The sequence below is a fragment of the Barbatula barbatula genome (assembly GCF_947034865.1).
Source record: "Barbatula barbatula genome assembly, chromosome: 13".
Taxonomy (NCBI): Eukaryota; Metazoa; Chordata; class Actinopteri; order Cypriniformes; family Nemacheilidae; genus Barbatula; species Barbatula barbatula.
The window spans coordinates 19588082-19599874 of NC_136776.1; the positions used below are offsets into that span (position 1 = coordinate 19588082).

General features: G+C 38.9%; 1 protein-coding gene across 2 annotated transcripts; it reads left to right on the forward strand.

The window, feature by feature from the left end:
• The first annotated feature begins 67 nt into the window (after window positions 1-67).
• Window positions 68-8698, forward strand: ttc39c (tetratricopeptide repeat domain 39C). 2 transcript variants are annotated; one of them, XM_079471362.1, is made up of 15 exons: window positions 68-437; window positions 597-777; window positions 1689-1737; window positions 2527-2655; window positions 2821-2935; window positions 3097-3466; window positions 4066-4234; window positions 4380-4473; window positions 4683-4790; window positions 5108-5217; window positions 5297-5420; window positions 5502-5599; window positions 6522-6626; window positions 7125-7163; window positions 7249-8698. In XM_079471362.1, exons 2-15 carry the CDS (start codon window positions 635-637, stop codon window positions 7336-7338), a joined length of 1743 nt encoding a protein of 580 aa, XP_079327488.1. In that variant the 5' UTR covers window positions 68-437; window positions 597-634; the 3' UTR covers window positions 7339-8698. The 2 variants fall into 2 exon arrangements, with proteins under 2 accessions (XP_079327488.1, XP_079327489.1); XM_079471363.1 differs by having other exon boundaries at window positions 105-445.
• The last annotated feature ends 3095 nt before the right edge of the window (window positions 8699-11793 follow it).

An 11793-nucleotide genomic window follows, 5' to 3' on the forward strand; every position in this document is an offset into this window, starting at 1 on the left:
GTTAAAAAACATATCTTTATTTTTTTGTTAATATGCAGCCCCTGGCCGTCAGTTTAACGCCTTTTTTGCACTTTACGTAAGGGTGCTCAAGCGCGCAGCCCTGTGCGTCGTTTCAGTCGGTGCGACAGGAGGCATCTAAGGGGTTAATGTGGTAATTTCCTGGTTGGAAGCAAAGGGTGTGTGACTGTCAAGAGTCCTCGTCCTTTTCGAAACCTCATCCAGTTATATTACCTTTCATATCTCAGCGGGATGAATGAGTGGCGTTGAATCAAAAGACGCCACCGCACCGTTGCGCCTTTCATGTTGCGTAATGACAGCCGGCTGATAATTCGCAGCTCGCGCGGCCTGATGGAGGGCACGTTTGCGGATCCGAAAACACCATAACATTGCAGATCGGACGCGGAAGGGATCGGACTACGTTCGGGCGATATTTAATCGTGCGTTGGTAATGAAAATGTCAATGCATTTGGGCGCAGATGTCGGTTGCGTCGGCGAGCGTTTGATTTAGCGCTTTAAAACGAAACAACTGGACGGTCGATCTCCACTGCTGTGTTTTATGATTGTGTTTGTTTGTTTATTTGTTTGTGTGTACGCAGCGGGGCTTTATTTTCGTGTGCAGGAATAAACAGTGAAGATGGCAGGCCCTGATCAACCGCAGCAGCAGCATGTTGAAGAGAAAGCCGAACAGATAGATGACGCCGAACTGGCGTTTCAAGGCATCAACATGCTGCTCAACAATGGCTTCAAAGAAAGCGACGAGCTCTTTCGGAGATACAGGTGACATTGTGTATTAAAAAATGTATTTATTTGTAAATACTGTTTATGCGTAACCGGTCCCTCTGCTTTGTTTGGGATGCATTACGCATTTAAAGTATAGTGTTTTGCATTCCCCTACATCAATGATGTCACTTAACTGATGTTCATTGTGTGTGTGTGTGTGTGTGTGTGTGTGTGTGTTTTTAGGGACTTTCAGGGTTGTGCATGCGTACGTGAGAATTGTGTAGCATGGATCGTGCAGCTTTATACTGGTGCTTGGCACGTGATGTCACGTTGGGAGAGAGTGTGCGTGTTATGTCATGAAGGGCCTAAAGTGCACATGACGTCAAATACATAGTGTGCATGCTCACTTGTCATATAGTTGCAAAAAACGGATAGTTCATCCAAAAATGAAAATCGTCGTTTACTCACTCGTGTAATTTCATGGATGTAAATATGTATTTGTTCAGATGAACACAAAGAAAGATATTTGATAGGACGTTAGTCATTTTCAGTTCCGGGACATTCAATAAGAATTCAATGGTAGTCAAAGGTGCCCGAAGACTATTTGTTTTACTACATTCTTCAAAACATCTCCTTATGTGTTCAACAGAACTAAAAAAATATGTTTTTCCTACTATGGTACTATGATGATGTCATGTGAACGTTCTTCCAAATATCTTTCTCTGTGTTCATTGGAACAATGAAAAGTATACAGGTAAATTGAAGATTTTTTCGGATCTTTAAGACTACTGTGCATTATTCACAAAGATCCGTACGTCCCATGCACCTGCTTGTTTATTTGTTGAATCTGTCCGATTTGTTTAACGTGTGCTGTTTAAAACCAGTTTTTATGTGGTTTTCTTGCAAACGTCTTTAGATGCATCATTTCTGCGCCACATGCAAAAACCTAATTCTGTATTCTCATTTAGGACCCACAGTCCACTGATGAGTTTTGGGGCCAGTTTTGTCAGCTTCCTGGTACGTGACCACTTTTCTACAGCATTGCCCTCAATTCTTCCCTGCCGTTATTAGATAAAGAAGCCGGGAAGTGTAAATGAGATGAATGTAATGGAGAAGGAGACAGACAGTGCAGTATATATTCTGTATGTTCGGTTTGCATCGAATACTCAATACTTACTCCATTTGACAAGTATGCGGAATACAATAGCATACACATACTAGGCCTACTGTGCACTAGACCTTTCATGTGTCACAAAAAAAGGAAGTGAGATTAATTATGCAATCTAAGCATTTTTATTTTTCGAGACGTCGACTGGGTGCTGCTTAAAGTGTGACATTGTTTGAAACGTTTCCGCTTGTCATGGCACACATAATGCTAATAAAGAGAGATTATGTCATAAGAACCTTAACCTTCAAGACAGAGTTTGATTTCTGTTCACTAACAAGTAAACAACTAAACGTGTTTGTCTATGAACTTTGCATAGCAACTGCGAACAGTATTGTGATGCATGAATCAACCATTGTTTGTTATTAACAATGAGTGTAAAAAGTGCACGTTAAAGACGAAAGATCGTCCATTTTGTGCCTAATGCCAGTCATTTCCTTCTGAGCTTGTAATATCCACTATTTGGCTATATTTCAGTTGTATAATTTGCAGAAATAAAAGGAGTTCTTTATCATTGAATGGCAATGAAACTGTAGTGGTTTCTGTATTGGTGAGTTTCGCTTTTTAACAAACGAACATTTGGCTTTGCGATGGACGAAATCGTCTGTTAAATGAATAAAGTTATATATGTTCGCTCCTAGAATGCCATGATGACATTCGAGGAAGAGAAAATGCAGATGGCCAGCGATGATCTGAGGACCACCGAAAAGCTCTGCGAGAGCGACAACGCCGGCGTCATCGAGACGATCCGCAACAAAATCAAAAAGAGTGTACGTTTGTGCGTCACACTGTGTGTCTTTGGTGCAAACACCACCAAGATCATGAGTTAAATTCTCAGGAAATGCAACCATATCTCCAATGCGCTATAGGCCATTTTGAATAAAAGCGTGTGCTAAAAGTGCATAAATGCTAATGTACGTTTTTATCTGCATCAGATGGACTCCCAGCGGTCGGGGGTGGAGGTTGTGGATCGACTCCAAAGGCAGATCATCGTGGCGGACTGCCAGGTGTACCTTGCCGTGCTATCCTTTGTCAAACAGGAGTTGTCAGGTACATCACATAATCTTGTTTGTTTTAAATTAGAATAATGCTGATTCAGAGAATTTCATTCAGCCGTTTTGTTAAGCCATATTAGAATAACTATTCATTACAAAACACCTGCAAAACATGCATCGATATATATTTATTAGCGTCACAATCACCTCCTTTAGCGTACATCAAAGGAGGCTGGATCCTCCGCAAGGCCTGGAAAATGTTCAACAAATGCTACAGCGACATCAGCCAGCTCCAGGAGACCTGCCGCAGACGGTCCTCCGACCAGGAGGGGCCGCTTGCCTCCGATCAGGCCAACCACAACGCGTCACCTACAGAGTGCGGTGGCAGGGTGACCGAGGAGGTTTTGGATCGTCTGAAGGGTTCAGTGAGCTTCGGTTACGGGTTGTTTCACCTGTGTATTTCAATGGTACCGCCACACCTGCTCAAGATCGTCAACCTGTTGGGTTTCCCCGGCGACCGCCATCAAGGCCTTGCCTCCTTAGCGTATGCAAGTGAAAGCAAGGATATGAAAGCGCCGCTCGCCACGTAAGTGTGGATGACTTCTAATTAATAAATATGTATTATATCGTTGCTGTCCTTCCGAAAAATTGTATCATATTTTCACTCCAAAAAGAGGAATTTGCTGTTTTTCAGAACTTTTTAATACTCTTTATTGGTTAGATGTTTGCAAAACAATGATGATAATATATTATTAGAGTTACAAAATAAGGTTACTTGCATTAAAAGGGGTCCATGTATGGTGCAGTTTATTGATGTGTGTAAGCATGCCCTCATATCATTAAACTGGTTTCATGCTGTGGTTACATAATTGATGTAATCCAAAAGGTCACAGCTAGAGATAAAGGGCATTAAGGAGAAACAAATGATGCACAAGCACATATTCCTGCATTACTTTTACCTTTACGTCCTAATAGACCATGCATTCCTCGAGTCTAATTTGGCTATAAAGGAGGCTTTGTTTTTTGGTGGTTAATTGCTGGAGGCTGACAGATTGCAAAGAGCAGATCTAATAATAGAAATTAATTTAAGCATGCTTAATCCTGTAAGAGTGAAAACCCTGGGAAAGAGATAGATAGATAGAGAGAGAGAGAGAGAGAGATCTTACCTTCTCGTTTTCCCTTCAGTTTGGCCCTGTTATGGTACCACACCGTGGTACAGCCCTTCTTCGCACTGGATGGTTCAGACTCACGCGCAGGGCTCCTGGAGGCCAAAGCCATCCTGCAGAAGAAAGCAATGGTTTACCCAAACTCCTCTCTCTTCATCTTCTTCAAGGGACGGGTGCAGAGATTAGAGGTTCGTGTTGTTTTCCGGCACAGTTGTTCAATGGTAAAAGCTGAAACAAAACCAAATGTTTATTGATGGCTTTATATGTTTGCTTTATAGATGCATATTGATAATTTGGATGACCAGAAATCTTACGCCGTTTTGTCTCTTTCAGTGCCAAATCAACAGTGCATTGGCGTCATTCCAGGATGCTTTGGAATTCGCCTCAGACCAAAGAGAGATCCAGCACGTGTGCTTGTACGAAATCGGTACGACTTTTTGTATTGCATGATGCCAAATATTTTGATTGTGTTTGCTGTAATGTTTTTTTTTACTTCCAGGAGGAAATCGTGTCTTTGATCTTGAGTTTTTCTTTGATAGTGAAAATCTGTGAAAACCAATTAAAAAAAATGTTTTAGTAAGTATTACCAAAGACTTGAATGTAATTTGTTCGTTTATTTTATTGAATGTTTTTCAGGTTGGTGCAGCATGATCGAGATGAGCTTCGAAGACGCCTACAGGTCGTTCGAAAGACTGAAGAATGAATCCCGATGGTCGCAGTGTTATTACGCTTACCTCACTGGAGGTCAGGATGTTTTCTTTCTCTCGCTCTCTCTTTTGGATGTTTACCTCATTCTTATGCTGGGTTCCCACCGAATGTGAATCAAGCGATTTGTGCGTGTAAATAACATGCAAAGACACGAATAGACAACAACTCTATTGCCGTAAACGCACGTCAGACTCGTCTTCTGCGCAAGTGGAAAAATTTCAGAAGATCCTCCCTGTCACATGATGTTTTTCGCATCACTTAAGTGTACATAACTAAACTTTTCCCGCAGGATTGTTTGTGTTTGCTGTGAACCCAGCATTAGAATAACTAAATGTTTGCATTTCTCAACTTAGTTTGTCAGGGAGCCTCTGGTGATCTAGAAGGAGCCAATGCTGTATTTTGTGACGTCCAGAAGCTTTTTAAACGCAAGAACAATCAGATCGAGCAGTTTGCAATGAAAAGAGTACGTTTCAGTTTGCTTTTTTATTTCTAGTCAGCTTAATGCGTCACATTACAAATAAATAAAAACCTTTGCTCGCCAGGCGGAGAGACTGAGAAAGATCTCCCTCACTCGAGAGCTGTGCATTCTGGGTGTTGTGGAGGTGCTGTACTTATGGAAAGCTCTTCAGAATTGCTCTTCCTCCAAACTCCAGCTTATGAACCAAGGTGAGTTTCATTGATATCAAGTATGGATTGTTCTATCTTCACTGACAACACACTTGAACTTCTCTTTTCCTTTATTTTTAGTGCTACAAGGAGTGGATGACCAGTCGAGTCTGGGCCTCAAACATCTACTGCTTGGTACTATTCAAAAATGTCTTGGAAATATTAAAGACGGTATTCAGGTTAGTCTTGTTGTGTTTACATAACTGTCAAAAATGTACTGTAGCAAAAGCAGTCCATTGAAAAGAAAGGTTCAACGAAATATGAGCTTTCTCTCATAATTGACATGCGCTCATGCCATTCCTGAACTCATTACCAGTGATGACATAAAATCTCATTGGTTCTCACATGTCTTGAGACTTAAGCACGCATTTGTCAACTTGTCATGAGACACGTAAAGAAAAATGAGATTATTTATTAATTTATTAATATGCCGCCAAATTAGAATTTGCCACACCTAAATGCATGCTGCCATAAATTATAGTTTTTTTTTAATGCATTATTGGTGTCCATGTGTGGCACTTTAGGTGTAGATAAGTTGATGGCATTTTCATATAAAATTATTAATTTACCTCAAGTAAATGATGACATTTTAGTTTTCAGTGAACTATACTTTTAATTATGTTATTCTTTTATTGCTCTTAGGTTGTGCCACGATGAACCAATTAATCGAATCCAGAATAAAAGTTGTGTTTACATAATATATGTCTGTGTACTGTGCATATTAATTTTCTATTTATGAACACATGCATGCATTTAAGAAAATGTTAACAATTATATACAATTTAAATTATTGGTAAATATAACTATTTATATAATTCCTGAATGTATCCATGTTTGTGTATGTACATAAATATAAAATTAATATGCACATTAAACAGACATGTATTATGTTAACACAAAATTGTATTCTGTATGCGATTAATCACGATTAATCGTTGCGCAATATTTAATTTAATATAAAACGTTTTTAGTGCATTTTTCCCCATTATTTAATAGGACTGTCTTGTTACTGAGACAGATTTTACAAATACTGGGACTTCTGTGAATTTAATTGGTCATATTTAATGCTGGATTTGATTTTGTTTGGTTGTTTGTTGGTAGTCGTTCCAGATGGCAGCACAGGATGAATATGGCCGTCTGAACAATAGCTACGTGCAGCCCTATTCTTACTATGAGCTGGGCTGTGTGTTACTGGCTAAACCAGAGGTAAAAGGAAACATTTGCAATTCTATTTATTTTCTAAATAATTTTTCTTATTATCAGGAATGGTGGATTCACATGGTACACGCCAGTCGCGGGTGTCCAGTTCATTTTCAAAGGTAACATGCAGTAAGCGGCAAAACGCGGGCCGTTTCATTCAAGTGGTGCTTGTGCATCCAAAATCCCCCTAAGCATCCATGGGCACGGCTCTTTGCCACAGGCGCAGCTGAAGATAAAAACATTTTATCTTTTTGTAAATGACAGCGGGAGCCACATCGGCTTAAAGGCGGCTGCTGTGCGGCAATTCCACCGCTCACCGTGTACCGTGTGAATGGCCCATAAGTCTTTAAAATACATAAAGTTCTTTACATGTAAGTTTAGAATTATATACAGAACAGAAATAAATGCAAGAAGGCAGATTCATGTATTTTATTTATAGACAAATTGTAATGAGATATGATTAAATCTTGGTTCATTAATATTTGGTTGTATTCATTTTTTAAGACTCTGAGTAAAGGACGATCTTTACTGCTTCAGGCCAAGGTAAGACCACAAGATTTTGGTACTTTTATGTGGTATGTTAAGTGTTTCTGTGCATTTTAATTGGCGACAATGCATTTGCTTGCAGGAGAATTACACGGGGTACGACTTTGAGAACAGACTTCACATACGCATCCACTCCGCCCTCGCCTCCATAAAGGAAGTGGTCCCCCACTGACTCCGCCCCCCCACCCAGGAAGTGCACTACACCTTGACCACTCTCGTCCAGCACCTTTGAAACGAAAAGCCATTTCAAGTAGTCATGCTTTTCTGGGAGGAAAACGCAGTCAGCTGACGTCCGTAAACGCAGAGGATCAGTTTCTTTTCAAATTTGCCTTTAGTGTAGTACTACGAAGTAGTTCATAAATCATTGTTCACGCAACCGTTGGTCTTGTTTATCTCATTTTTGTGTTCACTCATACACTTGGTTCCCATTTTGGTGTGCGTGTCTGGAATTGATCTAAAAACCAGAAAAAATGGGATGCGTTGATAGATGAGACCAAATCTTGAGTTATCAACCGCGTAGATTATTTACCATAGCTTGTCCTACCATACTAAATACATTTGCATGAAATAGACTTAACATTATAGCATTTACACACAAATATCTTGCATAAGCTTTATTTCAAGGGATGAGATCTGAAATGATATGTTTGTCACGATATGCACCGCAGCAATATCTAGCCTAGTGGTCGACTGATGGATTTTATCCGGCATCCAGAAAGCATGATGACCGATCATAATACAATTTAATTATAGAAAATGACAATTTGTATATTTAATGAATACTTGTTTTACCAGTTTGTATTCAAATTTCACAAAAAGCAGTTATTTGTGATGCCAGTAATCCTGAAATAACCAAATGTCAGCCAATGGCATCGGCCTATCACTTGAAACAATATGACAGGCATCGAATTGAAAGTTTATTTATTGTGTGTGCTACTTACTAACACTACACCACATTTCCTGTCTGTAAACTTGGGCAGGTTGATCTTGAAAATCTAGTTCACTAACATTCATTGGCAAAACATGCCATTACACCTCATTTCAAATGTTTGCCATACCTTTCGTTATGATGTCCTCTACTGCAAGATATATATTTCTTAAGAGAGAAGCCGCGCACAACGACCTACCGGTTTTCCTCTAGGTCGGATGAGCTCGTTTGATTTTCAGTTGTGTCTTTTTGACAAGTCGTATTTGTTTTTGTGCCAGATGTGCTGTAATGATGTCGTCAGCCTAAATTTATTCATTTTCGACATTGTACAGCACATCAGTATCTCCTTTTGATAACGTTGCCTCTGAATAACTTGAATTCATCTGGGTTTATGTATATATTGTGGCATTGTTGTGAAACTTGCACTTCCTTGTTGTTTTGGCCCTTTAGATGTTAAATGTCTGTACGAGGCTTTACTATACAGGTACGTTATTCTCTGTGAAGTCTCTCAGTCGGTGATATCGGCTTGGTTTAAATGGTCAGGGTATGGAAACTTTGTGAGGATGGATAATATTAGAACTTGTAATAAATTAACCAAACTTAACCATGAAGCTGTTCTCAAGTTCGTGTCTCTTTATTGACTTGTGATTGTTTCATGTTATTTGTATCATCAAGTCGTTTTAATGTTAACAATCAATCGTGCATCCATGCTGCATTCACGTGATCTCCGAATGATCGGAAATACGAGTTCCCGAGGTAGGAAATAGCACCCGAGCGCCCTCCGATGTGAGGAGCATCCTCTCTGCGGCCTGCGGTGGATGGCCAACCGGTCCATGTGTGATGTCATGTCATTTTACCGTAAAATATGTATATTTTACAGAACCTGTTATGCAATATACACAAATGATTCTTCGAAATCACTGCATAGAAGCTTAAATAAACACAGTTTTCGTTAATAACTTCATCTTGCCAAATAATGACCACAGATGAACAAAACCCTCCCACTTTTAACCCGCGAAATACAAAAGAAGCAGTGACAGAGGTGTATAGTCCAATTTTGCGGTAACACTGCATGACTGGCAACCCCAGTTCTGTGTTACTTCAATGTTATAGCCACGCCCCTCGGTACTATTCAATTTAAATGACAAATTAATTCAGGCGTAAATCATGCAAACATGTTTAACAAGTGACATAAACACGAAAATAATGAAAGAATAAACTATAGAATAAATATAGTTGAATTAATACATTTCCTTTTTATTTCAAGTGTGATATATAATGCTAGTATCGTTAAAAGGTTTAAGAAATGCAGGATGCTGTTACCGCATAACTGGCAACCCCAATTCTGCGTTAAGTCTGTTATAGCCACGCCCCTCGGTACCATTCAATTTAAATGACAAATTAATTCAGGCGTAAATCATGCAAACATGTTTAACAAGTGACATAAACACGAAAATAATGAAAGAATAAACTATAGAATAAATATAGTTGAATTAATACATTTCCTTTTTATTTCAAGTGTGATATACAATGTTAGTATCGTTAAAAGGTTTAAGAAATGCAGTATGCTGTTACCGCATAACTGGCAACCCCAATTCTGCGTTAAGTCTGTTATAGCCACGACCCTCGGTACCATTCAATTTAAATGACAAATTAATTCAGGCGTAAATCATGCAAACATGTTTAACAAGTGACATAAACACGGAAAAATGAAAGAATAAACTATAGAATAAATATAGTTGAATTAATACATTTCCTTATTATTGCAAGTGTGATATATAATGGTAGTATCGTTAAGAGGTTTAAAAAATGCAGGATGCTGTTACTGTATTTATATGAAGACGCTCCCGGTGCATTCAGTTCTCTCTTTCCGATTCGCTTTCCTCCTAAAACCCGGACGATAAAAGGGAGTGAAACATCGACAAATTGATTTAAGATCAGCACAGGTAAATCTGAGTCGATCCAATGTGTAGATATTCTATAATGTGCACGAGAGCATAGACCCACAAAAAAAACATTAAATTATGTATACAAATATTTCCCAATTACAATCAACAATAAGCGTCATATGGTTTGTCATTTGTCTGTTATATGACATTTATGAATTGCTGGTTGTTTTTTTTGGTAATCGTTTGAATGATTTTCATCTTGCACTAAATAATGTTGAATTGATTCAACCTGTTGGTTTACATGAACCTAGAAAATGTCCATATCTACCCCAACAATGAGCTGAAAAAACCCAGCACATAGGTTATAGTTTTTGTTGCTTTTTTAACGTGTAGCTGTTGAATGTGTGTAGTTTTTCTCCAGAGATGTTAAGGCGAAGCTCCAGGTTGAGGTTAAAAGGATACTACCTTCCAGATGATGCAGCCGAGAGCGGTCATGGATTCAATTGGAAGATCTCCTATAGAGAAACTCCAGCCAGGTGCTCCTCTGTTTCTGCAAACTCGTATCAAAATCATTATCTTTTCTTCGTCTTATATATTATTTTCTTTTCTTATATGAAGGAAATCTTGGACGCATAGAGGTCGTAGTGCAACACCCACATTGACGCCCATGTGTGCCAATGAATTACTGACACCATATATGAATGATTATTCAGATGATAGTGAATATGATATGGGTTAGTATTGCTGATATATTACTCCCTAATTTTTTCAAAATTGTTTAATCGGTCCTTTCTCGTTTTTGGGTCTAGACATGAGTCCTGACCTCAAGGCAGCCGCCCACAACAGGAATGAAATGATCAAGACTGAGAGCTGCCCCAATTTGTCTTGTCGCCAAAGCAGCGCTTATGGATTTCCACCTTTAACCGATGAACCACATCACTCATCCACACTCAACGGTGTGTGTGTGGACGAATGCAGTTGTTGAATTTTATGTACTAAATATATTTAGTGTTACACATAGTGTTATCTTCATTTCCTACAGACTCAAACCATGACCTGGAATATCCAAGATTCACCTTTTTTGACTCTCCAGGTATTAAACCTATATTGCTCTCTCTAGTATGACACTTCATTTTTCATTTAAGAAAAACATTTTATTATAAGTCATTTTTTTGGGGGGAAAGATCTCGCTTTGGCACGGAACCATAACATCTACAGAACGCAGCAATCTTATGATTTTCATCTCAACAGGTAACCGCGTCTCTATTTTGTCATTTCTAATAACAGCAAAATTATTTATTTCAGCAAAATATGGTGTTACACAAACACGTTTGCATCCTTATTTCTCTCTTTTTGCATCTTGCAGTGAAGGTGTAAGGAAAGCGGTCGTGTTTTTTCTCATCTTGTCCTTGTTTGGTGGTGAGTGGTGTTTTCACGATGCTTTCGGTGTCTCCATTGATGTAGATATGCTGGCATTGGGACGTTTAGATTGACACATATGGGCCGATTTGTGTAGACACATCCAACAATTTAAAATAAGAGGCCAATATAAGAACTGTTAACGTAAGTCAAAAAGAATCTGGATGCATGCTATTCTTTAATAATCCGTTTAATCTTTAATGACACTCTTTTCTTCCAGGTCTTTGGTACTTCCTTCCATTCGCCTCTCCATTTCCATGGCCTCGCAGTACTGAAATTCTTCCACCGTCAAGAGACAATGTAAGGAGAATCCCTACCAAATGTACATAAAGTATTGCAAACTTCTTTGCGGGTTGTTTTATTGGATTTTCTTTGTTTTATAGAGCCATTT

What these genes read in the sequence shown, in the direction of transcription:
- ttc39c (XM_079471362.1), top strand. Translation starts at nt 635, where the DNA reads ATGGCAGGCCCTGATCAACCGCAGCAGCAGCATGTTGAAGAGAAAGCC. An exon ending in GAGCTCTTTCGGAGATACAG is followed by an intron (nt 778 to 1,688) that starts GTGACATTGTGT and finishes ATTCTCATTTAG; the next exon opens with GACCCACAGTCCACTGATGA. An exon ending in AGCAGTTTGCAATGAAAAGA is followed by an intron (nt 5,218 to 5,296) that starts GTACGTTTCAGT and finishes TTTGCTCGCCAG; the next exon opens with GCGGAGAGACTGAGAAAGAT.